General features: G+C 37.1%; 1 protein-coding gene across 1 annotated transcript in view; it reads right to left on the bottom strand.

Annotated features, from left to right (window-relative positions):
* Positions 1 to 27,262, bottom strand: part of TTN (titin) — a 276,220-nt gene that overhangs the window by 102,743 nt on the left and 146,215 nt on the right. Inside the window, exons 179-225 of the mRNA XM_058712718.1 lie at positions 27,144 to 27,227; positions 26,948 to 27,031; positions 26,750 to 26,836; positions 26,550 to 26,636; positions 26,361 to 26,447; positions 26,172 to 26,258; positions 25,973 to 26,059; positions 25,773 to 25,859; positions 25,573 to 25,659; positions 25,376 to 25,459; positions 25,209 to 25,292; positions 24,921 to 25,004; positions 24,705 to 24,788; positions 24,491 to 24,574; positions 24,288 to 24,365; positions 23,807 to 23,890; positions 23,204 to 23,347; positions 22,855 to 22,932; positions 22,575 to 22,652; positions 22,298 to 22,381; positions 20,517 to 20,600; positions 20,206 to 20,286; positions 19,642 to 19,716; positions 19,109 to 19,222; positions 17,737 to 17,805; positions 15,411 to 15,491; positions 14,416 to 14,487; positions 13,709 to 13,798; positions 13,204 to 13,266; positions 12,328 to 12,417; positions 10,204 to 10,254; positions 9,073 to 9,474; positions 8,620 to 8,898; positions 8,098 to 8,373; positions 7,772 to 7,911; positions 7,127 to 7,253; positions 6,769 to 7,032; positions 5,359 to 5,625; positions 4,957 to 5,220; positions 4,729 to 4,868; positions 4,439 to 4,565; positions 4,049 to 4,315; positions 3,670 to 3,936; positions 2,569 to 2,835; positions 2,338 to 2,477; positions 1,822 to 1,948; positions 892 to 1,034 (exon numbers count right to left, since the gene is read on the bottom strand). Of these exons, the coding sequence (XP_058568701.1) occupies positions 892 to 1,034; positions 1,822 to 1,948; positions 2,338 to 2,477; positions 2,569 to 2,835; positions 3,670 to 3,936; positions 4,049 to 4,315; positions 4,439 to 4,565; positions 4,729 to 4,868; positions 4,957 to 5,220; positions 5,359 to 5,625; positions 6,769 to 7,032; positions 7,127 to 7,253; positions 7,772 to 7,911; positions 8,098 to 8,373; positions 8,620 to 8,898; positions 9,073 to 9,474; positions 10,204 to 10,254; positions 12,328 to 12,417; positions 13,204 to 13,266; positions 13,709 to 13,798; positions 14,416 to 14,487; positions 15,411 to 15,491; positions 17,737 to 17,805; positions 19,109 to 19,222; positions 19,642 to 19,716; positions 20,206 to 20,286; positions 20,517 to 20,600; positions 22,298 to 22,381; positions 22,575 to 22,652; positions 22,855 to 22,932; positions 23,204 to 23,347; positions 23,807 to 23,890; positions 24,288 to 24,365; positions 24,491 to 24,574; positions 24,705 to 24,788; positions 24,921 to 25,004; positions 25,209 to 25,292; positions 25,376 to 25,459; positions 25,573 to 25,659; positions 25,773 to 25,859; positions 25,973 to 26,059; positions 26,172 to 26,258; positions 26,361 to 26,447; positions 26,550 to 26,636; positions 26,750 to 26,836; positions 26,948 to 27,031; positions 27,144 to 27,227 (6,110 nt within the window). The remainder of the gene's footprint in view (positions 1 to 891; positions 1,035 to 1,821; positions 1,949 to 2,337; positions 2,478 to 2,568; positions 2,836 to 3,669; positions 3,937 to 4,048; positions 4,316 to 4,438; positions 4,566 to 4,728; positions 4,869 to 4,956; positions 5,221 to 5,358; positions 5,626 to 6,768; positions 7,033 to 7,126; positions 7,254 to 7,771; positions 7,912 to 8,097; positions 8,374 to 8,619; positions 8,899 to 9,072; positions 9,475 to 10,203; positions 10,255 to 12,327; positions 12,418 to 13,203; positions 13,267 to 13,708; positions 13,799 to 14,415; positions 14,488 to 15,410; positions 15,492 to 17,736; positions 17,806 to 19,108; positions 19,223 to 19,641; positions 19,717 to 20,205; positions 20,287 to 20,516; positions 20,601 to 22,297; positions 22,382 to 22,574; positions 22,653 to 22,854; positions 22,933 to 23,203; positions 23,348 to 23,806; positions 23,891 to 24,287; positions 24,366 to 24,490; positions 24,575 to 24,704; positions 24,789 to 24,920; positions 25,005 to 25,208; positions 25,293 to 25,375; positions 25,460 to 25,572; positions 25,660 to 25,772; positions 25,860 to 25,972; positions 26,060 to 26,171; positions 26,259 to 26,360; positions 26,448 to 26,549; positions 26,637 to 26,749; positions 26,837 to 26,947; positions 27,032 to 27,143; positions 27,228 to 27,262) is intronic.

Below are 27,262 nucleotides of genomic sequence, written 5' to 3'. Positions count from 1 at the left end.
AGAACAATGTACTTCCCTGTGCTTTATTTCTAACCCATTTTGGACATTTTCTAAAAGTTTTATTCTAAGAACTCAAAATTAATGAAGAATTATCAGGATAACATAAACACACTGTTTTGGGGGGCAGAATATATAGCTCAATTTAGGTAAATGGTAGTTTAGGTCTATCTGAACAGTCACCTCAGTTTTTACTTACAGTGAAAATTTGGGACATAGAAGTGCTAACACTGAGAGTTGGTTATTTCCTAAAACTTAATGTGTATTTGCTCACGTATGTGGATAACCTCTGAGCCCTCTTTCTTGTCACAACTGTCAGCTGCACTGTAAATAGTCCACTTGGCATTCCAGAATTTGCACAGCTCAGAACACTTGAGGGTTAAAAATAGCTTTGGAGAAATGCTTGAAGAGCAAGTCTACCCAGAAGTTATCTCAACCACTTGATCAACTGCCTGAAATGGAATTTCCATCTTCTCCTCTTAATCCCCTTATATGCAGAGCACTAGAGAACACGGAGAGAATTAGTCACAAAACTTAATGTGGGCTGTTGTTGCAAGGCGTCCAATCAAAAGGCCTTTTTGATCCCTCTTGTCTTCCAGTTAATCAAACAAACTAGTACTAATAGCTAATGAGCATTTGCCTTCTCCTCAAAAAACTAAAACCTTATTGTATTTAAAACTTTTATTTCCATTTCAATAAAAATACCAACGGATTAAATCCAACAATGATGTGAAGAATCTGCTTTTCAATTTAAGCAGAAATCAGGCTAGAGTAGGTAAGAGAAAGGGAAAGGAAGAGGAAGGGACATAAGAGCAAAGAACAAGGAACATCCGAGTGAAGTTGGAGAACATGAGAGAGAGAAGAGCAGGACATGGCAAGGCGCCCGCCTTTTACCTGATCGCTGGGCTCGAGTTTCTTCCCTTTGAGATACCATTCCACTGGGATATCCTCATAAGAGAGCTCACAGTCAAAGGTGGCTGTTTCCCCTGCAGTCACTGTGACATCCTTCAGAGGTCTCAGAAGACCAATTACTCGTGCTTGGCGAGAAGAAGGAAACAGCTCAGGATCACTCATTTTGTAATTCCAAAAGCATGAATACACTTAGTTATTCATCTCCATGGTTGCTTTCTTCAAGAAGGAAAGAGCCGTGGGACTGACCACTATTTTAACTCGCATGTGAACGTGGCCCCTCAGTGCTGAGAAGGGGAGAGCTGGTGGCCGGACAGTGGGTATTTGTAGGGGCCCTTTCGTTCTGATATCCAAGGTCAGCAAGAAATCTGCGCTGCATCTGTCTCTCTGCCAGGCATCAAGTTCCTCTTGCTACATGTGGTATGTGACTTCCAAAATAACTAAGACTGTGATTGGGAGAGGACGAGGGGCCCTCAATCACATAGCCTGTCCATATCCATCAAACACTTTGCACCTTCCAAAAATGTTAGCCCAAGCACCCTGCCTCCCTTCTTCAGTCTGAGATGCCCACACAGCCAAGTTTTTCTGTAGTGCTACAGTTGTAACAGCCACGGGGGTATGTGGTCTTCAAGAGTTCTGAGTTAGATTCTTATTGCATGCATTGCGACTTTGAATGGAAGGATTACACAGTAAGAGAATCTGACTCACTTATTTTTATTTTGTTCCAATGGCCAGCAAGGTCAATGAAATGTCCAAAACTTTGGAAATGGAACCATGTGTGTGTTAGGATGTCAAGAAAGCCAGTGTCTGTACCTTAATAATGTTTTCTAATTAATTAATTCCAATTAATTGCATGCACATTCATTTTCTGCAAAAGTACATCCTTCCTTTTCAGCAGAAACACCTATTACTTACGTTTCACTCGGAGGTGGGCACTAGATTTAGCATTGGCAGCTTGGAAATCCACCCCGCCTGTCTGGTCCAGGCGGCAGTTGTGCAAAATAAGGAAGTGCACTTTGCCTTCTTCCTTGATCTCACAATCCTGTGCCAAAAGAGAAAAAAGTTTTCACAGGAAATAAGCTTTGGTATTTTTTCTGAGACTATCAGAGCTTAAGGAATGTTACAAATAACTAGTGACAAGACTTGATGTAATTTGAGCTCTTTTTCATGAAATAAAGCTTACAGGAAATATCAAGAAAGCGAACTTTCTTTTATCTGTAGAATTCTGAACCAACTAGCAGCATCACAGAATATCTACAACCTAAGAATGCACGATTTGTGTGGATCTGTAGATCCTAATCTCTCTCTTTAGGTCTGATAGAGAACCTGATAGCATGTTTTAAATGCCCTGCATGCATTCTGACTTGTTGCCTGTCCTTTTTTATTTCACACAGCTCCTCTAGGTGTTGACAAGTTCAGAAATAGCCTTACAGGTGTTTGGAGTAGTGCCTCTCCCTTGAGTTTCCAGTTGGCATGGATGTCCTCTTCAGAGATTTCAGTTTCAAAGCGGGCTGTCTCAGTCTCCATCACTTCTACGCTGTGCAGGGGTCGCACCATTTTGATCTCCCGATCTAGAAAAGTGAAGGGTCAGCATGCGTCATCAGCCTCGGGCAGAAATAACCCCAATCAGCTTCAAGAGTCAAACTCATGGAAATTCCTTACCTTCAATGTTGAGCTTTCCTGAGGTCTTATCTGTCCCACAGTCACAGGTATACTGTCCAATATCTGATTTCAAGGCTTTCTTTAGGATTAATATGCGCTTCTTGCCATCTGCCTTGATAATAGCATTTTTAGATGGTTTTATTTCTTTGCCATCCTTAAACCATGTCACTGGTGCATCTGCTTTGCTGATTTCACACTGTAGAACCACTTCATCTTTCTCTACGGCAGTGTAGTCTTGAAGCTTTCCGGTAAAGTATGGATCTCCCTCTGCAAGTAAAGTATAAGTGAAAACATTCCATTAACCACTGAAGAAATGCAGTCCCTTGGAAAGTTTAAGAAGCAGCTCACAGTTCTGGGCATAGTTTAAAACTGTACCCAGCTTCTGCTTATTTGACATGCTTATGTTCAGAAGTTGTCTAAAGGTTAGAAAGGGAATCAATGCATGCGATCTGTCAAGATCTAATCCATCTATATTTTAAAGTATGTTATTAATAGTGATTTGAAAGATACTATGAAATTTAGCTTCAAATATGATTATGTGTTCCTTCATTGCTCGGCTAAATTTCTAATTCCTTAGCAAATCTATTACCTCTAGTTTACCTTTAAGCTTTCGGATTCATGTTATTAGTTTTTCTTATATCAATCAATAGTTCACCTTTAATAGTTTCTACATGTTAGACCTCATATGTAATCTGCTTGATATTAAGGGGCCAAGCAAAACAATGATTTTTTTTAATGTTAGTGCTGTGTTTCCTCTCTTATTAGAAGTTGGAAGATACCCTTCTGAAATAATTTTGATGAAGTAAGGAGATGGGAAGTACTTCTATTCCTATTTTAAAGATGATAGGGCTCAATAATTAGGAGTTTTATTTCTGATTTCAATTGGTTATTTCATGAGCCCAAATCTATATTACTTGAAAGTCCTCATATTTTTAGGTAAAAATATTTTAGAAAGAGGCTTGATGATGTTTGTGATAGTTTCTTAAGGACAGCACTGCTTTCATGCAATATAACACTCAGAAAGAAGACTGTTTTATATGATAGATACTCCACAAATTTCTGTTGAATTTAATGTAATAAAGTTAAATAGAAAACACCTACCGAGCACAGTGAGTTTAGCTTCTGAACTTAGCCCCATAGCTTCGACTTTAATTTGCGAGGTATCGTCAATAGAGAGGTCTCTGAATGTGATGGAATGAGTTTTCCCTTCATCGTCCATCCAGACCGATCTGCTGGTATGCAGGCGCTGGTCGTTTTTGAACCACTTAACTCGGATGTTATCGTGGGACAGGTGCACAGTGAACACAGCAGTTTCCCTCTCTTTGGCTGTTACATCCTTGAGTGGGGTGAGGAATTTGAGTCGGATTCCTATCAAGAAAAAAAAAAACTAATTAATTCCAGCCCTTAAGGAGGAACTATAAAAATAAAAGCTAAATAAATAAATAAATAAATGTGGTCTATTTAATAAAAGAATATTTACCCTCAATGATCAGTTTGCCACTTGTGTGTTTATCTTCGGCTTCAAACATGTATTTTGCTTCATCTTCAAAAGCAGCTGACTTGATCACCAATGAATGTCTGGTTCCATCCTTTATAAGCTCAAATTTGTCATCACCCGTGATTTCCTGGGTTCCTTTCAGCCAACGGAATGTTTTGGGCTCCCTGGATACTTCACACTCAAACTTAGCCTCATCTTTCTCAAAGACTTTAACATCACTGAGAGGGGTGATGAAGATGAGTGGCAGTTCTGCAAGAAGAGGGTGATGTGGATGAAGCCAGATTAGGCTTCCATTCATGACCCCTGATCAAGTCAGGGTCTCGAAGTCTTGCAAAGAAAATAACAAAAGGGTGGTTGACAGGCAGAGCCTACCTTTCACTTTCAGATTGGCTGCAGATTTAGCATTGGCAGCCTGGAAGGACACCTCCCCTGTCATATCCAGTTGGCAGTTATAAAGGACCAGAATATGCTTCTTCCCATCTTCAATGATTTCACAGTCCTGTTCGGAGTGAAAGGCAAAAGGAAGGAGCAAGAAGAACATCATTTTCATAACTGGTTATCCTTACCAATCATCAAGACATTGTAAACCAGAAGTATATCTTTTTTTTCACCCCAAACCACCAAGCACGCCCTGCATGTGTGGTCAGGTAATCTTGACTTACAGGGGAAGCAGTTAAAGGCTCTCCTTTCAACTTCCACTGGCCATGAACATCTGGTTCCGAAAGTTCAATTTCAAAGCGAGCTGTTTCACCAACAAACAATTCCACTCCATACAGAGGTTTTTCCACTTTTATTAGTCGAGCTGAAATTCCACAGAAATTTGTTAGGATGACTGAACAAATAAACTTCATGTTCAGATAGCATGAGTTTAAAATTTTTGAGCAACTCACCCTCAACAGTAACATTGGCTTTTGTCTGGTCGGTGCCACAGTCACACATATATTCGCCTTTATCTTTAAGTTCTGCCTTTTTGATTTTTAAGATGCGGCGCAGGCCATCCGTCTTGATAGAGTGTTTCGGTGAAGCTACAATCTCTTCGCCATCTTTGAACCATTTCACTGGTACGTCTTTGCTCACCTCACACTTGAGAATAATCTCATCCTTCTCAAGTCCAGTTTTGTCGTGTAATTTCACGGTGAAGTAGGGATCGGCCTCTGTGAAAGTGGTTCAGCAGATCGTCAGAAGCATGTGAAAATTCGAGTTTATGAGAATTACAAGTTGCAAAATATGTAAGGACCGCCCACTCTCACTGTCCCCAAAGCAGCTATCTAGTTATCATTGGTCAGATTTACCTAAGACCTTCAGGTTTGCAGTGGAGCTCAGGTCCTTCACTTGAGCTTTTATCTGGGATATATCGTCCAGCGTCACCTCTCTCATTTCCAGCTTGTGGGTCTTGCCCTCAGATGAGATGAGTACAGTCCTGCTTGTGTGGAGTTTGGCATCATTTTTGAACCAGACAACATGCATCTTTTCATGTGAAAGCTCACAAACAAAAGTTGCTGTTTCGCCTTCTTTCACCGTTTGGTCTTCAAGAGGCGATATGAATTTCAACCTTATACCTGCAGTGGAAGCGTGGAGAATGAGCTCAGACATACAATTTACCTTCAGAAATATTCCACTCTAATCTGCCAAGGTCAAAAGGAACCATTTCACATAGCATTTATTTATTCATCCTTTCAAATGGAGTCATCCTTCATTAAAAAAAAATTGAGGGGCTTTTTTTGGTGGCAATTTGACAGTAAAGTTGTGGTGCCACTTGGAACTTATTGTTATTAGAACTTGGTGTTTGCAGCATAAGCCTTGACAGTTGGCTTTTCTTTTTGTGATGCAAGTACCTGACTTAAGCTTTGATTGCCAAGCATCTACCTCAGAGATGGCTATCCTGAAAAACACCTTGCCAGCCACAGGGCTAGATAAGGAGCTAGACTGGGTCCCTCCCCAGCACGCCCCACAGCCTCCTCTGTTTTTGGGACCTTGGTTGATTTTGATAACTGACCAAACAGCCAGTTTGGGCTGCATGTTTTTTCTCTTCCCTCACTTAAAAAAATTTTTTTTAATGTTTATTCATTTTTTGAGAGAGAGAGAGAGAGAGAGAGAGAGAGCACAAGTGAGAGGGACAGAGAAAGAGAGAGGGAGACACAGAATCTGAAGCAGGCTCCAGGCTCTGAGCTGTCAGCACAGAGCCCGATGTGGGGCTCGAAACCACAGACTGTGAGATCATGACCTGAGCCAAAGTCAGACACTTAACCAATTGAGCCACACAGGTGCTCCTTTCTTCCCTCACTTTAAATTCCTGCTCTTATGTTTTAAATTTACCAATAAAGAGTGAGCCCATAAAACCACAGACCCTCAACCTCAATAAAAGTGGAACCCCCAGGTCCACTCTCTACCCCTCACTCCCTCTTCCAAAACACACACACACACACACACACACACACACACACACTTCTGGCACTGTGGCCCATTGTGCTATGTAATTTCCAGGTCCTGTGAGTAATAAACCTTGTCTCTTTTGATGTTTCCTGATGGGTACTGCTGAGTGCATTTTGCAATCATAACAAGAACCACAAGGGGTGGTCCAGCCATAACACTGGTTGTTGACAGGCTGGGAATGGCACACACAGCATTCTATCTTTAAAGTCATATGTCTGTGTGTTTAAATGTAGGATATTCTAGCCAGATCTCATCTCATCAGCTCTTACCTGTAACAAATAATCGTGCTGAGCTCTTCTTGCCCTCCACCTCAGCAGTATAGACCCCTTCGTCACTGAATTGAGAATCATTGATAACAAGAATGTGTTTCTTTCCATCAGCAATGATATCAAACTTGTCAGATGCCTTGATTATATCAGGTCCTTTAGACCATATAACATTTGCCTCTCGAGTGAGAACACATTCAAATCGAGCCTGTCGTCTTTCTGGAACAGTGACATCCTTCAGGGGCACAGCAAAGTCAAGTTCGATTTCTGAAAATCAAACATTAAGAATGAGGTTTTTTTCAGAATGCCCAGGGCTGTGTAATGAAGTTGAGCCCACCTCATGCACTCTATAAGGCCATACCTTTTACTGTCAGAATGGCAGTTGTAAACGCATTAAGTGCCTGGTAAAGGACTTCCCCAGCTTGGTCCAGTTTGACTTTGTGCAAAGTTAAGAACCGTTTTCCACCTTCTGCTTTGATTTCACAGGTCTGAAAAACAATGGTCTTAGTTAGCATTTGGATGAGATAATTTCCCTCAAGGAGAAATGTTTCAGATACAGATGTCTAAAGATATCATAAAAATTACTAATAAAAGTAAGTAAGGGGCGCCTGGGTAGTTCAGTCAGTTAAGCAGCCACCTCTTAATTGCAGCTCAGGTCAAGATCTCATGGTTTGTGAGTTTGAGCCCGACATCGGTCTCTGCACTGACAGTGTGGAGCCTGCGTGCGATTCTCTCTCTTTCCCTTGCCCTCTGCCCCTCCCCCCTTCGTGTCTTCTCTCAAAATAAATAAGTAAACTTAAAAAATAAGGAAAAAATCTTGACATAAAATATTAAAAAATTGCCTGAGCTGTCCACAAATAGTGCATCAAAGTTCTCCCCCCCTACCTTTGAGACTTTAGAACCCTGAAATAACTCTATCATTATTGAACCAAATCTGAATGTTAAATCTGAATATACAATGTGGACATTTTATGTGACTGACAATTTAAAACCAGAAATGACTCACAGGTGAGGGCCGCAGAAGTTCTCCCTTCAGTTTCCATTGTCCAGGAATGTCTGCCTCTGAGATTTCTGCATCAAAGCTTGCACTTTCTTTCTCGTAAATGGTAACATCCTCTATTGGTTTAAGCAATTCAACTTCACGCTCTGTATTGGTCAGGGATGAAAAATCATAATGCTTTCAACAATCTGACAATGCTTTGGTTTCTTTCTTCTTTCCCCTTTTTATTTATTTATTTATTTATTTATTTATTTATTTATTTATTGATGTGTTGTTTTGCCTTATTTACACACAAAACTTATCTTTTAGAATAAAAGTAAAGAGTGTTATACCTCCAAGTGTCAGCTTTGCAGGGTATCTCTTCCCTTCAATTTCCACTGCATATTCATCAATATCTTCTGGTGTAGCATTCTTGACTTTGAGGAATAGCTTATTTCCTTCTTTTACTACCTCAGTCTTATCATTTGGTTCCAAGGGGATTTCATCATATCCCTTGAACCACTTAATATTTGGAGTATCCTTTGCTATTACACAGGCAAAAACGGCTGTCCCCTTGGGTTTCACATGCTGATCTCGGATAGGTTTCACCAGCCAGTCTCTAATGACTTCTGCATGAAAATGAGGTCAGAAAAACACTCATATAATATAAATACCTTGCTTAGTAAATTTTAGAAATAGAAAAAAAAAACATTCTCAAAACCAGAAATAATTAATTTGTTATGATGTGTTGCTATTCCCCCTCTTAGGTAAGGTACAAGGTTTGGAAATAAAGTTCTCTCTTCCATTTTGTTAACATAATGAGCAGTACTAATAAGTATAATAAGCAGAACAAAATTTCCTGGCAAAGTACTAACCTACTACTTTGACACAGGATGAACATTCCAGGTTGTTGGCATTTTCCACAGTAACTGTGTATGTTCCAGCATCATGGTCATCTGCATCATTGATGGTCAGGGCTCTCATCAAGCCAATGATGCCGGGCACAATTTTGCCAGGTTTCTCCACCACAATCTTCCCATCCTTCCTCCAGACCACATCACGCTCTTTGTTTAACTCACAGCTCAAGTACAGTGGCTGTCCTTTTACCACCGTGACCTCCTCTTCAAGTGTCTTTACAAAACGCACGGGAAGTTCTGTGGGGAATTTCAGTATTAAAAATCTGCAAAGACTTTCCAATTACATACAATATTTTCAATGATATTAAACAAACGACTCTTTGGTGTTGTCCAAAGTTACAATAAAAATGGCTACTGAGGTTTGTTGTATTAAAATGTAATAGGGACCATATTTAGAAGACTGGAAATTACCTTCTACAACAAGCTTAGCCGTGGAGGTCTTCTCCTTATTTCCCAAACGTAACACACAGGTGTATTCGCCGGCATCAGAAAGCTGGACATCCATAATATGCAGCTTTCTGTCTTTACCATCTGCGATGAATCTGTGCTTTGGGCTCTCACGGATATTGCTACCATCTTTCATCCAGCTTGTAATTGCAGTGGAGGGGGAGACTAAACACTCAAAGATTGCAGAAGACCCAACTGACTCTGCTTCAGTCAAGACGATGTCTTTGATTTCTTTCACGAACTTCAATGGCACAGCCCTTAGCTGGTACGTGAATGGGGCTTCATCGGGAGGTTTCTCCCCACCACTTCCTGGTCTTAACTTTTTCCTTTCAACTTCTATTGGTGAAGGAGTCTTTTTGGCTACACCTGATTCAAAATAAAGTTAAAAGTTGATTTGGCATTTTCATTAGGGTCAGAAGGGCATACCTAGCTGTCTGCTGGGTAATACCACTGGTAGAGCAACTTGAAGACAAGAACAGAAAACTAAAGACTAAGCAATTGAAAGGTCAATTGAATTTATACTGCCTTCTTTCAGATAGGAAAATGAGATGGTATAAGGAAGCCATGAATAATAAATGCTCTTCGTTTTCTCAAGTTTTAAACCAAATATAAAATGTCCCAATTAATGTCTAATTATTTTATCTGTCATGTATAAATATCAAACATATGAAGAATGAACCTAAGAACGTATGGGGTTCATTATGCTAAAATATAATTGGTTATATATAATACCCACTTGAATAATATTAGAGTTATAGTACTTGAACTATCAGAAGACATATTCGTTTTAGCAGAATCAGTAGGGAATAATGAAAATTGTTATAAATTTTAAAACTTTTTTCCTCTTTTTTTTCTGTAGTTTTTTTTTCTTTTGGCATTTTATTTTTTTAAAATAGAATTTATTGCCAAATTGGCTTACATACAACACCCAGTGCTCATCCCAACAAGTGCCCTCCTCAATGCCCATCACCCATTTTCCCTCTCCCCCACCCGCCCCCAGACCCCAATGTTTATAGCAGCACTTTTTTTCCCTCTTGAATGTAAAGTTTCCCAGAGTGAAAGGTTACAATTGAGGTGCAGGGAAATGACTCTTACCTTTGATGGGACCTTTCGGCTTGGCAGCTTCCTCTTTAGGTGCTTTGGCTTCTGAGATACAAAGAAAATTCAGCATTTAAACAATTTTTAGATCTATTTTATGTGTCATAGTAAACCATGCAGGGTGAATCATGTTCTTTATTATAAATATTAATGCATGAAGAGAAATTGACTTTATTTATATGACTTCGATGGACAATACTTTGCTACTTCCAAGAAGGCATATTTTGATCAGTATCATTCTGGTCAATGATGTGACCGAGCCAAATTACCAACATATTTAGGATTTAAAAATCGCTTTCAGCAAGTGATTTTATTCTTCTCCCATTTCTGGGAGAAGACTTACTCTTGCCTTATGAGGAAGTTTTACTCTTGCATAGCTATGCAAAGTATTTGATATGATTTTGTATGTGTTGGGTAAGTGAATCGAGGAAAGACGTTTTTGTCAACAAGGAATCAATGTAGGCAAAAGGGAAATGGCCCAGAAATTACCAAAAGCCTATTTTTTTTTAATGTTTATTATTTTTGAGAGAGACAGAGAGCAAGCATGGGAGGGGCAGAGAGAGAGAGACACACACAGAATCGGAAGCAGGCTCCAGATACTGAGCTGTCAGCACAGAGCCCCACAGGGGGCTTAAACTCATGACCTGAGCTGAAGTCAGCTGCTTAACCAAGTCACCCAGGCACCCCAAGTCTATTTTTTGTTTTTGTTTTTTTAACTGGGCAGACAAATCCAGTAAAGACTGAGGAAAGAGGAGGGTCTATGTGTTACACACATACGGATTCCTTTGAAGAGTTCCCTTAATCAGACAATGAACTAAGGCAGAAGTAAGACAGTTCCTCTATTTAGAGTTTAATGAAATTATTAATGTGGCAAAATATAAACTATAGAACCAACTCTCTAGTTTAAGCCCCTGGGAGTGTGAGAAAAGCTTCATTTTTATGCACATTTAATTAGCTCACTGGCAGTTAGGATCCTTTCCTGAGCTAATGAAAGGTATCACATTGCAATTATAAAAATTTAACAGAATAATGCCTAAATCATAAATATCAGTGACAAATATATTAACATAAATAAATATTAAACTACAACCCAAAGAATACAGTATATTGTCTGTCATTAAACATAATGAAAAATTTATTGTGCTTTACTATATGCCAGGTGGCACTGTACTGTTTTATATATATTTAATCCTTACAATGATCCTATGAGGCAGATATAATTATGAATCTGATTTTACAGACTAGGAAATTTAAAATTTAAACAGGTTAAATAACTAGCCAAGGATCAAATAGTTAGGACACATATTTATCAATGATCAATACATATCAAATCATTTTTGGTTTTGAGATTATCATCAAGTGACACACTACTAATAGGTTATGTACAATTTATAAGTAACTTAAGTTTGTACCTGAGATAGTTAATGCCACAGAGTTAGTACATCTAAGAAAATTACTATTGACCTAAAGTCTTATATAGATTTAAAGGCTGAACTACGTTGTCTTTTTTTGGTCTCTCCTTTTTTTGTTGTGGTAAAATACACCAACATAAAATTTACCATTTTAACCACTGTAACAGGTATACAATTCAGTTGCATTAAGTATATTCACAGTGTTATGCAATCATCGTAACACTGAACTTTTCCTGAACTTTCCTGAACTTTCTCATTTCTTAATATGCAATCTTTTTTTCCTGAACTTTCTCATTATCTTAATATGCAGTCTTTTTTAAAGAAGGAGAAATGTTTCCTACAGGTCACATGGGGGAAATTTGAATATCCACAGGCTGCCTAGATGTATGTCCTTAGAGAGTCTGTCTGTCTCCTTTGTTTTCATCAGCCTTGAACATATTCATTTCTTAATATCAAAAGAATATAAAGCAATGATGCTTTGAAGGAATGTATATTTCAATCAAAACACAGTATGTACCCATGGGTGACAGATTAGTTTGGTAAAGGACATAAGATGATAAAAATTTAATCAAGAATTTATAAACACCCCTGCTCCCCCACCTTGATGATACCTACATTTCAACAAGAGGGCTTGAATTTTAATGAAGTATGAATACTTTTATTAAGCCATTAAAACAAACAAGCAAAAAGAAAACTATAGAACAAATACCTGCTTTCTTTCCAACTACTGGTACGGTCACTGGGGCAGCAATGGGAGTTGGTGCGGGCTCCACAGGAGGCGGTTTGATTATTTTCACTTCTGTAGAGAGATGTCCATTGCATTAATGTATCCATTTGTCTCTTCCTAAAATCTCATTTAGTGGCCTATTTGCTTTTTCTGATATAATTTTAAAAATTTTAAATCACTAGTTTTTCAGAGAATAATATGTTCTAACTATAACATAATCTTTATATAGTATAATACATTCAATATATTCCAATATACTTAAGTATATTGAATAAAATAAATAATGTCTAAAGATATATTGGGACATTGGAAATCTTTTGATGCATGTGGACATTTACTCCCTTTTTAAATTAACTACATATTTGCTTAAAACAGAAAAGAAAATCGCAGGTCCAAAATGGTGTCATTTGACCAAGTTCTCAAAATGGGACTTTATACTCGGTCTAATTGCAGTTTCAACCTCCCTCCAGAAATGTGGACTTCACTGGTAAGTCAGGAGATTTTTCCTCCCATCAGCACCAAAGAGTGGGTCACCTGGGTCCTCTCTAACACCCAAAGAAAGAAAGACATAATATGCATGATAAAAAACCCCTGCTTTTTCCCCCCTGGCAGATAATCTCCTTGGGAACAATCCTTTTTTGAGCTCATAACTGGTTTGCTTCCACCCTCTGCATATAAAAACCTCCCATTTTGTACAACTCAGGTGCCTCTATTTGCTAGACGGGGTGTTGCCCCATTCATGAATCATGTAGCCAATTAGATCTTCACATCTGCTTGGTTGAATTTTGTTATTTGACATGTTATTTGTAATGAAGCCTGAAGGAATATGCTGTTGGCACTGAGGATAAGTTTGCTTACCTGGTTCAGGCTTTGGTTTTGGTTCAGGTCCAGGGAGAGGTATTGCTGGCTTAATTTCAGGAACTAAAATAATTCACAATAGTAAGCAGGTTATCGCAGTATTTTGGAAGTTTTTCACAAATTCAAACCAAAATTGGACAGACTTAATAGATCTTGGGATATACTAGAATTTATATACATACAGTCACTAAATCAAGTATTTGATCTAAGTTTATTTTGCATTTGAAACAAAATATTTGGAAAATAATAGTAGAGCATCTGATTGGTTCTAATGTTGTTATTCATCAAATTACCCATTTCTTTCCTAGCGCTTAAAACTTATTTATTTGATAAATGGGTGGTCATTAGCCAGGTTCACATAAAAGTGAAATGGTATAGAAAATTAAAGCCATAGGTGATGAGCAGATTAAGGTCATGTGTTCCAATCTTAATGCCAGTGTAATGGTATTTTAAATGATGCATATTTGCATTTTTAGAGACTAAGAAAGTGCCAATAAGTTTGTACCTTTTACTGGTTCAGGAACTTTCCTTTCCCTTTTTGTAACAGCTGGAGGTACTTCAGCCTCTTCAACAGCTTTTGGAGGTGGCTCTGGTACTTTAAGATAGTAAGATTATTTTCTAGTGTTATTTGAATAGTTAGAAATCAATTGACCTGAAATAATCAGATCAAACTATCTTTCAAAAGCTCCATTAATGGCTTTTAACAAAACCTTATACTGTATCAACTAATTTCTATTTTCTCTTCTTGACTCTGCCTCAATTTATTTGCCTTTCCCTTATTCCATCCACTTGGGTCCTAACTCCATCAGCTTCCCCTGTCTAAATCACTTCCATAACAGTTCCCAATAAATACATCCTTTGAAAATAGACTAATGATAAAAATCAACCCACTTAAAAGCCCCCAAATTCTGTGCCACATTTGCTGACACCCTCCCATTAAGTTATTTTGTAGCCATTTTGATTATTTCACAATCATTTCTACCAGAAGGACCAGTGGCAAAGTACTAACAACAATGAAGTACAGGGACATACATGAATGGATTTGAAATAACTATAAAGATATTTAAACAGAAAGCAGACAATGGAAAGCACAGACTATTTCACAGATGAAATATGAAGCTGTGTTTATATTTAACTCCGATAATGTTTACAAGATAAACCTTTTGTTAAATGTCCATTTTGTTAAAAGAGAATTGTTACTGAGATTCCTACCTGGTTTTTTAACTTTTTCTAGTTTTTTAGGTTCTACTTTAGGTTCTTCTTCTTCAGGCCTCTTTCTTAGAACTTAAAAGACAAAAAGGTTTATATGTAAACCAAGACAAACAAACTAATGAAGATGTTGAGCTAGACAAATGCAAATAGTGCACTAAGCAAGGAAAATGAAAAGCATGCCACCTGGTGCACTGGGCAATTAGCATTTATGCTAGAAGTGCTTGTTTTTAAGAAAAAAAAGTCAAAGTTTGCTATCTTAATTAGAATAACACTCAGAGTCACTTTATATCCATGTACATAGCCAATCTGTTGTTTGGAGACAACTCCATTGCAAAAATGACCAAATCACAAAATGAATAAGTTTAAATAGCAACAAATTCGAATCATAATTCAACATTCTAATATAACGAGGAGTGTTTAAATAAGTATAAAGTTTACTTAAGTGGAGATAGCCAAAGAACTGTGGCCTAGATATCTGTAATTCTGCATGAAGAAAATGTTACAACTTCTTCATCTGAAAATCCTACTTTCAATTCTTTAATAGTTTATTAGTAGAAAGAAATGTTCAGTTTTTTAAAAATGTTACTTATTAGTTGTGATGGTCCTGTGTTACACTTCAAAGCTGAATACTGAATTTAGGCTTACATAGTTCCTCTGTAATTTGGGGTACTTAATAGGCTTAGTGTATTTTACTACATCATGTGATTACAAACATGACAGCTGTGGTCATTATTATTAGCTTAGAGCATTATCAGTTTGGTTATGTCTATTCATGTAAATTTCAAAACACTGTGAGTGCTTACAAAATTTCTGTCTTCTTTTAAAAAAGACATGGAAATGATAATCTTCCTAATTTTCAACGCAACTATAAATGAATTGTGATAAATAGGTATCTGAATAGGTAATCTGACCAAGAGACAGAAACATTTTGTAAGCTTTCAAGTCTGTTTCTGGTCAACGTAAAGCTAAAAAAAAACAGTTGAAAAATACTATACCGCTTTTGAGAACAACTTCTTCCTTTGGTTGAGGCTTAGGTTCAGGAAGTAATTTGCGAACTTTCTTTTCAACTCCAGGCACTTAAAAGAATATGATTTCAAATTTTGAAGTGAATTCATATAAAAAGTAAATTTCAACAAGAAAAAGGTCTCTTTCAAAACTAGTTAACTGCAGTGCATAAGTAATAACGTTTGCTGCCTATAAATATCACAGAATTTAAAAGCAAATAATACACTTCAAGTTATTTCCTCTGCAAATATCTACATAGCCTTGTGACAAATTCCACTGCATTTATTACAAGCAAATATATTCATCTTAAATGAGGGTAGAAGACGTTATTGTATATTGACTTTATGAGTCTTTGATCACATATAGGGTTCCTGACAGCATCTTTGCCCCAATCTACAATTATAGACACGAACCATTAATTACATTAAAATTATACTGGTAAGTGTTAGTGTCAATATTCAATCTTCTCCACTGGTAAGAGAAGAAGCCACGGGATCTGGCTGATGACCTTGATGTTGGGAAAGGGCCATTCTCATTTTCTTAACAGAAGAGAAATATCATTTCTCAAGATCTCCTTTTTGAAATAATACCTAAAATTATAAAACTATAGAATTTGAGAGCTGGCGTTGGAGTTCTTTTTAATGAATAAAAAAATGGTCTTTAGACTAAAAAGGGACCCAAGTCTAAATTCATTCTATTTTGCATCTTCAGTGACTGTTGGGCACAAAGATATGTACAGCATATATAATGTTTCTCCTCCTCCTCCTCTAGCCCCCTCAAAGATTTGAGTGGAAAAAAGAGAAACACTGGGTGCTTATTGAACCACCTTACGTCTCTACTCATGTCAATGAAAATCAATTTAATACATTATTTTGTATCACTTAACACCATATTTATTTAGTCATGTGAAATCTGCATTTTAGATATTTCTATAAAATTTCCTATTTGGTGCTTTAAACAAGATATTTGCAATTCACTAAATAGTTTTATTTTTTTAATGTGAAGATAACTTTGCATAACTACAAAATTTAAATATACAAAAAGTAAATATGTAAGCATTTCATTTTAAATGATTTTTTTCTGTCAAGTATGTTAAGTAAAATTTCACACCTAAACATTAAACTTTTTTAACCATGATAAATTGTGCTGACTTTCAATAGTATTTTAGGATTACTAATATTCTCAATGTAAAACCATTTTTATTGATCAAACCTGGAGAGACAACCACACATCTAATGAACATAAGGATGTCATATATCCTTTACTCACATGATGGACATAGTGGAAATACATCTTTGCATTTGTTTTTCCATATTATTTCATTTCAGGTACAAAACACACCATTGCAGCTATAATTTTTAAAGCTATTATATGTAATTACATGTCATTTGAATGTTTGAGTGGCTTTTCCTTGTCACTAGTTAACAGCCATTATCACATTATTTTGTAATCCCCATTTTATAAATCAGGAAATGTGTATTTAGAGGGATGACTTCTCTAACATTACAGAGTGAATCAACAACAGATTCAATTTCTGGGTCTGGATATGTTGATTACTTAAATAGAACACTGTTACCCATTATACTTACTAGAAAAGTTAATAATTTTATTTGTAACAGAAAATTTTCTAAAATTTATGATCCATTTATTTTCCTTTAGGGTCTAAGTTTAGATAGGGAAAATACTGTGTCAAGAGAAATAAATTTTGAAAAATGACCTGCAGCAATGAAGAATGTTCCCTAAAATGTGAGATCTGTACACCTGAAAGAATGTCTTGGAGTCAGTGACAAGAGAGTGACAGGAAAGGCCTGAGGAAATCTCCATGAGTCATCTCAGTAATACAGAAGGAGAGCGTGACTTATTTTTAGTGCTTATAACACTGGCTAAAATACTGTTGTTCAGGCGAAATTCTAAAGTTTTCTAATATTAACTCCCTGCATTTTAACCTAATATGGGTCCTGATACTAATTTCAGCTAGTAAGTAAAATGTGATATTTTTAAGTTTAGGAAAATGCAAGAAGACATATGTAGATGAGACAAAGATAAACAATATCTATCCACAAATGTATGAATTTGATGGGAGACAGAGGAAGCAACACTCATGAGCCAGGACCATAAAAGCTACAACAATACAAGAAATAAATGAGATTACTCTGATTACTTAAAAGAAAGAAGAAAAGAAAGAAAGAAAGAAAGAAAGAAAGAAAGAAAGAAAGAAAGAAAGAAAGAAAGAAAGAACATTCTAGAAGACAGGAAGAGCCAAAAGTCAGATGAAGGGATAATGCATATAAATGCATTTCCCAGACTGTGAAATACCTTTCAGAGGTTTAAGCTCCACTTTTTCTGGAACTTCAGGTTTTTCAGGAACTTTCTTCTTTGGAACAGCTTTAAAGAATATGATCTTAATTTTATTATTTGTATATTTAGACTAATCTGAAGCAAATTTTTAAATATGTGCGCTAAGAGTCAAAACCAAGCTTTTCTTACAACGAAATAGCATTAATAACAGCCAACAGCAGCCACCAAAGAACACACAAGACACGCTTAAACCATGAAAACATTGCCTCTTTACTCTGACCTTGGGTTGTAGGTATAAGTCTGGTGGAGAAAGAAGATAATTTTTGTTCTTTGCAGGAGGAAGAAATATTCCTTTGAGTATAAATTTATATTAAGAGAAGTGTATTAATTGTGTGTCTTCATGGACTATGAATCAACAGATGGGTAGCCCATTTTCTATGTCTGACTTAAAATACCAGAAGTTACCCCTACTGGTCAAGAGGAGTGAAGAGGGACAAGAATCATTATAAGCAGTATTACTCTGGAATATCCTGGCTTTGTACACGTTTAGGTGAGTATGGGAAAAGTGCTTATCTAAGATTATATGTAGATTATTTTAGGTTGAGAAATCTCATGACACTACAAATAAGACAACACTATATTACAATTAAAAGAATAATATGCTTTTGCCAGTTTATTTCAGCGTTTCAAGATGTTATTTTAAAAATTAAGTAATATTGCATCAGTTCAAAGAAATATCTAAATGCAAAAAGAATGAAGGGAAACTTAACAATGAGAAGAGATGCTGGATATCAAATGTATTCATAATCACTCTTTCTGGCTACACCGAGGACCACTACAGAACACAATTTGGCTTTTATTAAGTTGTGAAAGAAAAAAAAAGTAAGGGAGCAGTGACTTTCTATCATTCATATGCTTTCCTTTGATGGTATATGAGCACATATCAGCTATCAATGCCATAAATATATTATTTAGAGTATGTTTTAAAGCGCGTGAAATTCTTTAAGAACAGAGTTTTAAATTTGTTACTGCAACGTTAAAAATTTCATGCAAAGTTTTCTTACACATCCCAAATGCACAAGATCTCAAAGATATGCATGGCAATCACACTTTGAAACGAGGAAATCCTTTCTCCGTAAGAAAGTTAGTTGGACAGCGCCTGCATCCAGATCGGCAGGATGAAGCTAACCATGATACACTTTCTGTCAGGCATGACCAGACAAAGCACCCAAAGGCAGCAGAAAACACAGGTCTCTATGCAATTCCCACAGCCTGATTGTGTTTGCAAGCACACACTTTTAAAAGTAATACATTTCTTGCAAGCACCATTTCTGATGACTGAAAAGAAGTTTGAAGCAGGTTAATAAAATTTTGGTGTGGCATTTTATACCTTTAAGTTGGAATATTTTCTCCTTCACATCTTCCTTAGGTGGAGCAGGAGGAGGTACTGCAGGCTTTGGTTTGAGTTTTGGTTTCTCGATAACCTTCTTTTCCGGTTCAGGTTCTTGAAAGAGTATTTCAGGAGTGTTAGTACATGTATATGTTAATTAGCAGGTGTGTAGATAGTATATTCAGTAGAAATTTAAACATATATGAAATAAAAGGTTTTCTTTTTAAGTTCTTATTAGTGTCCAACATAAAACATAAAACAGTATCCCACATAAAACACAAAAACATCAACATTGTACACAGATGATGAGAAATACAGCAAAGGCACCAATAAAAACAAAGGAAGTATCCGTATATGCCACACTGACATGAGATCAACAGTACAAATGACAAGGATACATATGAATGAAATGCACACTTAAAAAAGAGTATCTTACATACAGATGCAAAGAGACTTACAGACTAACATAAAACATATATATGTATATGAAGATGAAGTCTATGATGATGAAGATAATCCAAGTAATTGAATACCTTGTATCGGTATTTCTTCTGGCTGTGGTTCAGGTTCAGGTTCTTCAGGCTCAATATACTTTTGAATTTCACGTTCTTTAAAGAATGTTGACAGAAGATATGAGGTTGTAAAGTTCTTCACAGAGACTCATACAAATTTCACACAGTTGCAAAGATTTTAGTCACAAAAACAAAAATATACAATTTGTACAGATTCTCTTATATAGAAAAAGAGTTAAGGTTTCTGTTACACTAAAACATTCTATTAACTACTTTATTTGTTGTATGTTGATAGCAAATGAGATGACTTAAAATTTGATATGGGGTTATTGTTTGAGAATCCAATGCAATTATTCCAGTTTTGCTTTGTAAACTATCTTTGGGAATTTACAATTACTGTCAAGAATAAGCAAATTCAAGATTATATTCAAAAGAAGTATAACTATTTGAAAAATGAAGCAAACATATGCTGGAATGCTTCTGTATATAATTTTAAGAAAGAATGTCACCCTATGAATACTGTGTGTGTGTGTGTGTATACACACACACACACACACACACACACACACACACACACATATATACCTTCAACAGGGGGAGTCACTTTTCTACCAATGGTTATGGATGCTTTTTCTTCATATATTATTTCCTCAGGAGACTCTTCAACTTAAAAAACACAGTGTTATATTTTAGACTCAATTCACAAGAGAATCCTGTAACTGCTAAGTTACAACATATCATCTTAGTTAGACTCAATAACATATTCTTCAGATGACCCCAAGATATCAACTTCAGGACATAAGACAGACAACAGATAAATACATAAGACCCATCTACAACCAAAGCAAGATGAAGACAATTGTCATCTTTCCAAGATTTATAGAGCAGCCATGTACCTTGGACAGGTGGAGCTTCTGGCTCTTCAGGAATAGGAATGGACACTTTCTTTTCTGGGACGATTTCCTTGGGCACTTGAGGCACTTTAAAGACATTGATTTTTTTTTTTTTTACTATTAAGAATTTAGAAGATGTGCAAGATTCTGCAAACAGCAGGCAAAGAATACAGGGGAAAGCACTTTATCTTATAAGACACTGTGGGGGAATATGGCTTTTCTGGACATTCCAATTTTATACACGAGTCTTCTCAGCCTTCTTCATTTACTTCTCTTCCTCTGTGTACCCTTAAGTGTCAGTGTTCTCCACTGGTCTAACTCTGAAGCCTTTACAAATCAGCTCTACATTCTTTAAGCAGTCACTCCTGTACCCGCAACTCTTGTGCCTCTCATTTCTAGATCTACATCTCCAGCTCTCTTTCCTAAGCTCCAAATGCATATTTCCACCTTCAGTATTTGAAAAGTGAAAAATATATTCATTATCTTCTAATATTAGTTAGGGACCCAATGAACCTCATGGATATCTAGCTACAACCCTTACAATCATCTTGGGTTCCTCTATTTCCCTAATTATTTTGATAATAGACACCAATTAGATCTCCCATTTCTCTCACTCTTGTTCCATTTCTACCACCACCAATCTTGTCCAACTCTTAATGACCTTAATGAACTGCAGTGGCTCTTTACTATTATCACTGTCTTCCAGTAGCTGGAACTACTGCCAGTTATTTTTCTGAAGCTCAGCTCTTACTAATTGGTACACCTGCTTCAAAGCCTTTGAAGCTTCCTGTTGCCTACAGAATAGAGGACACATCTCATAGGGACATTCAAAGAACTCCAAAATATGACTCTCAGCTTTATATCCAGCCTGTCTTTCAAGATACACCACAACCAATCCATCCTCAAATTGCACAAATTTATTTGACAGCCCTTGAACTTCCTAGACTCTTCTACCTCTGTGCCTTTTGATAAAATCTTCCCTTTGTCTAGGGGTGCCTGGGTGGCTTAGTCGGTTAAGCGTCTGACTTTGGCTCAGGTCATAATCTCACGGTTCATGGGTTGGAGTCCTGCTGCAGGCTCTGTGCTGACAGCTCAGAGCCTGGAACCTGTTTTGGATTCTGTGTCTTTCCCCCTACCGCTCTCTCTCTCTGCCCCCGCTCTCTCTCTCTCTGCCCCTCCCGTCCCATCTCAAAAATAAATAAACGTTAAAAATATTTTTTGAAATCTTCCCTTTGCCTAGAAAACCATTTTCTCAATGACTACAATGTAAAAATCCATCAAAACATAAAATGCTATTTCTTTCATACAGCTTTCCCTGATGCCTCTCTGCCGGAAGTTGATCTCCCTCGCTCTGTGCTTCTGTAACCCCTTATACTCTGTAGTTGTGGTCACTTCCTGTCTCGATAGGAGTTATTGCTGTGCTTTCTTCTCACTGCAGTTAAGGTGCTTGAAGACAGGATCAGATCTTATTTTCTTTTTTTCTAGTACACTGTTTTGTTAGTTATAAGACATTCAACAAAATATGCTCGATTGAGCTGTTCTACACCTTCAATCAGAGGAGGTCTTTTTCTACCACATGGACCACGTCATAGCACCACTGAATCTCCTTATGTTTGTTTTCCTGCTTATCTGTCTCATTTTTTCTCTTTGCCCTCATTACTTTCCCCTTTTTACCTGGGAAAAGTGGTTTTGCAAAAACGTCGGTATGTTTTGCTCTGGGCACTATTACTAAAATGCTCAGATGTGATTCAGAGAAATAGATATTGTTTCTTCACGGTAGGTACCTTTTTCTCGCAGGACTTCTGGTTTTTTGGTAACAGGTACAGGTTCTTTCTTTACTGGAACAAGTTTCTTGGGCACCTCAGGCACTTTGAAGATATTAGTTTTATTTGTAAAAAGATTTTTGAACATATTTTACATGTTAAGAATAAAGAATCTATAATTAATGGAACGACATTAAAATTACTGAAAACAAAATCAGGACATTCTTGTCCTTAGTTATGCAACAAGGACAGATATCAAATTACTTTATAAAAATAATATCAATGATGACATGAATACCTTTAGCTGCTGGTATTTCTGGCTTCTTAACAGTTGGAACTTTCTTCACTGGGACAACTTTCTTTGCCATCTCAGGTACTTTAAAGATATTAGTAGCATTTAATAATATAAAATTTCAAGATGCAATATGTACACATTAATTTGATGAGTCTGTCCAACACAACAACATTTAGATAACAGTTACACACAGAATACAACACAATACGTAATAAAGAAAGAGTGTCACATTTAGACAGCACACAGAAAAGAAGCAAATATTGATTTCTTTTACTATAAGTACCTTTAGGAGGTGGAGCTTCTGGTTTCTTGATAACAGGAACTTTCTTCTCTGGAACAACCTTCTTTGGTTCTTCAGGCACTTGAAGGATAATAATTTCTTTTAGAGTCAAATGATTACAACGAAAGGCTTAACGTTAATGAATGAATGAAGAAGATCACACCTATTCCTTTGGTAGGCATATTGTAAAATTCTATAGCTTTTGGTGTGCAAATGACTTCCGGTTTTGCCAATGAAGTCAAATTTCAAATAAGAAGATAGAAGACTGGAATTTTATCTTAAAGAAGATATATAATCGATATAAAAATCAAAGGATGTATTTTCTTAGACAGTACAGGATCCTGTCTTGTACCTGTTGGTGGTGGCGCTTCTGGTTCCTCCTCTTCCACAACAGGAACTGGTTCCTCCTCTTCCACAACAGGAACTGGCTCTTCCTCTTCCACAACAGGAACTGGCTCTTCCTCTTCAGGAGCAATTTCCTCAGGTTCTTCATAGACTTAAAAAATATAGTTAATTTTAATTCCACGCGTGGAACAATATTCTAAAATGCACAAAACACTGAACATAAGAACTAGTAACCTTGATTTCTTTCCATGTTTCAATTAATATCTTCTCTCATTTTTGTGAAGATGAAATCTATCTCATTTGCACTGACTTCTGTTTCTATTATCTGAATATTTGAAAAAGCCCTTTTGGTATTTAATGTCATTTATAGTCATCAGTTCTGTCCTCCTTTCTGTGCATATGAGAGAAATTTTCATATAGCTTATGATGCCTATGATGCCCTATGTAGATGTTTCTGATTGATAACCCAAATCAGAGCTAATTAAGAATAATTAAGACAAATAACTAAAGGATAGAAAATGACCAAGAGATACTAGATTAGAAAAAAAGGAACAAGGCTTAAATTAGCAATTGTCATGAGTGGCAAGCTCATTAATGGTCTTACGCGTACCTTCTGGAGGAGGAGACTCTACTCTCTCAGGAACAGGAATGGCTGGTTCCTCTTCTAAGACAGGTTTCTTTGGTACCTCTGGCACTTTAAAGATATTAGTTAATTTTACTTCTAGGTAGTTGAGACGTACAGTACATGGAATTTATACCACCTCTAGTTCATATCTAGGTCAAATAACCCAGAGACAAATCCAAGAACAAAATTTACAAGGCCAGTAATTTGTTCTGAGATCCACACAAAGCAGGGAGGAAAAGAGTGGCCTATTAAGATTAACAAAAACTCTTCCAATGCTCAGAATAGATGCGTCAATTCTTTTTTTTAAACAGTGGTGTTATTTAAGAACATTTAAACCCTAAAAACCCAGAATGGCAGGTTTGTAATTATGAATATTAGGTTTGACAAACAACAGGGTTTACTATAATAAGTGACTTTTAAAACAAAGAGCGAGTGTTTTCTGCAGAGTCTCATTAGTGACATGTACCTTTGGGTGGTGGGACTTCCGGCTTCTTGGGAACAGCAACTTTCTTTTCTGGAACAACTTCTTTTGGAACTTCGGGCACTTTAAAGATATTAGTATTTTAACATTAGGAAGAGTCACTAGTAAACATTCATCACATTTACATAGAACAAAATACTTTTTAAGAGTTCGAGGTTTTTATCCTCCATCAAATGGTAGACATGTACCTTTGGCAGGTGGGACTTCTGGTTTTTTGGGAACCACTAGAGGCACCTTCTTTTCAGGAACAACTTCCTTGGGTACCTTGGGCACTTTAAAAGATATTAGTCATTTTTAGCTCATAGTTTCAATGACATATGGAAACCATTAAGTATAGCAGTGGAACCCAACACTTTAAAGACAGACATTTTTCTGTAGGAGGTTAGTGGCAATGAGAAATACCTTTAACTGGTGGTGGTTCAGGTTTTTTGGCAACGACAGCAGGTGGTTTCTTTTCTGGGACAGGTTTCTTGGGTGGCACTGTCACTAAAGATATTAGAATTTATTTTTTAGACTCAGTGAAGATAGATGAGAAATGAGACAAAAGCTCAAAATGTCCAGCATCTTCAGGGCGAGAGGGGTGGAAAATTGGCTAAGGCAACCTAGCTGGCCAAGTACCTTTTGGGGGAGCGGCAGGCTCTGGCTCTTCCACAACTTCAGCTGGAGGCTCTTCCAGGGCAATTTCCTCAGGCTCCTCATACACTTTAAAGACACAAGCTCATTTTAATGCAAGAATTGACTAAAGCATATGAATTGTTATACAAAAAGATTTTTACAACACTAAGAAAACAGTGTTCTTAAAAAAATACATATATACATATATACACACGTGTATAAATGATATATGTAAATATATACACGTGTGTATATATTTATATATATAGGTTTTGACAGTTTCATTATTACCTGCAGGAGGCGGACTTTCTGGTTTTGGAGGAATAACTTCAGGCACCTTCTTTTCAGGAACAGCTGCCTTTGGCACCTCAGGTACTTTAAAGATATTAGCATTTTCATGATTAGACAGAGTAGAGACAAGTGAACAGTATCAAACACAGTGGCATGGGGGTGACTACCTTTGGTTGGTGGGACTTCAGGCTTTTTAGGAGGTGCTACAGCCACTTTCTTTTCAGGGACAACTTCTTTGGGAGCCTCGGGCACTTAAAAGATATTAGCAAAATTACATTTAGTTGTTTATGAAGACCATTGGAACAAGATATTTTCAAGAGCAGAAGAGTGGTGTCTTTATAAGCCCAAGGTTGGTGACAAGTACCTTTAACAGGTGGTGGGACTTCGGGCTTTTTAGGAGGCGCCACAACCACTTTCTTTTCAGGGACAACTTCTTTGGGAGCCTCAGGCACTTAAAAGATATTAGCAAAATTACATTTAGTTGTTTATGAAGACCATTGGAACAAGATATTTTCAAGAGCAGAAGAGTGGTGTCTTTATAAGCCCAAGGTTGGTGACAAGTACCTTTAACAGGTGGTGGGACTTCGGGCTTTTTAGGAGGCGCCACAACCACTTTCTTTTCAGGGACAACTTCTTTGGGAGCCTCGGGCACTTAAAAGATATTAGCAAAATTACATTTAGTTGTTTATGAAGACCATTGGAACAAGATATTTTCAAGAGCAGAAGAGTGGTGTCTTTATAAGCCTAAGATCGGTGACAAGTACCTTTAACAGGTGGTGGGACTTCGGGCTTTTTAGGAGGCGCCACAACCACTTTCTTTTCAGGGACAACTTCTCTGGGAGCCTCGGGCACTTAAAAGATATTAGCAAAATTTCACTTAGGAGTTATGAAGACCATTGGAACAAGATATTTTCAAGAGCAGAAGAGTGGTGTCTTTATAAGCCCAAGGTTGGTGACAAGTACCTTTAACAGGTGGTGGGACTTCGGGCTTTTCAGGAGGCGCCACAACCACTTTCTTTTCAGGGACAACTTCTTTGGGAGCCTCAGGCACTTAAAAGATATTAGCAAAATTACATTTAGTTGTTATGAAGACCATTGGAACAAGATATTTTCAAGAGCAGAAGAGTGATGCCTAAGGTCGGTGACAAATACCTTTAACAGGTGGTGGGACTTCAGGCTTTTTAGGAGGCACCACAACCACTTTCTTTTCAGGGACAACTTCTTTGGGAGCCTCAGGCACTTAATAGATATTAGCAAAATTACAATTAGTTGTTATGAAGACCATTGGAACAAGATATTTTCAAGAGCAGAAGAGTGATGCCTAAGGTTGGTGACAAATACCTTCAACAGGTGGTGGGACTTCAGGCTTTTTAGGAGGCACCACTGGTGCTTTCTTTTCAGGGACAATTTCCTGAGGAACTTCAGGCACTTAAAAGATATTAGTAAAATTACATTTAGTTGTTTATGAAGACCATTGGAACAAGATATTTTCAAGAGCAGAAGAGTGGTGTCTTTATAAGCCTAAGGTTGGTGACAAGTACCTTTAACAGGTGGTGGGACTTCGGCCTTTTTAGGAGGCACTACTGGTGCTTTCTTTTCAGGAACAATTTCTTGAGGAACTTCAGGCACTTAGAAGATATTAGTAAAATTACAATTAGGAGTTATGAAGACCACTGGAATAAGATATTTTTAAGAGCGGAAGAGTTGGTCTTTTTAAGCCTAAGGTTGGTGACAAATACCTTTAACAGGTGGGATTTCGGGCTTTTTAGGAGGCGTCACAGCCACTTTCTTTTCAGGGACAACTTCTTTGGGAGCCTCGGGCACTTAAGAGATATTAGTAAAAATTACCCTTAGGAGTTATGAGACTGCTAAAACAAAATATTTTCAAAAGCAGAAGGGTTATATCTTCTGAAGTCTAAGGTGAGTGACAAGTACCTGGAACAGGTGCAACTTCCAGCTTTTTAGGAGGCACCACTGGTGCTTTCTTTTCAGGGACAACTTCTTGAAGAGCTTCAGGCACTTAAAAGATATTAGTAGTTTTACATTTAGATTAA

This window comes from Neofelis nebulosa, chromosome 2 (assembly GCF_028018385.1).
Source record: "Neofelis nebulosa isolate mNeoNeb1 chromosome 2, mNeoNeb1.pri, whole genome shotgun sequence".
Lineage (NCBI taxonomy): Eukaryota > Metazoa > Chordata > Mammalia > Carnivora > Felidae > Neofelis > Neofelis nebulosa.
The sequence above is the reverse complement of the archived record's forward strand: the minus strand, read 5'-3'. Positions and strand labels throughout refer to the sequence as shown.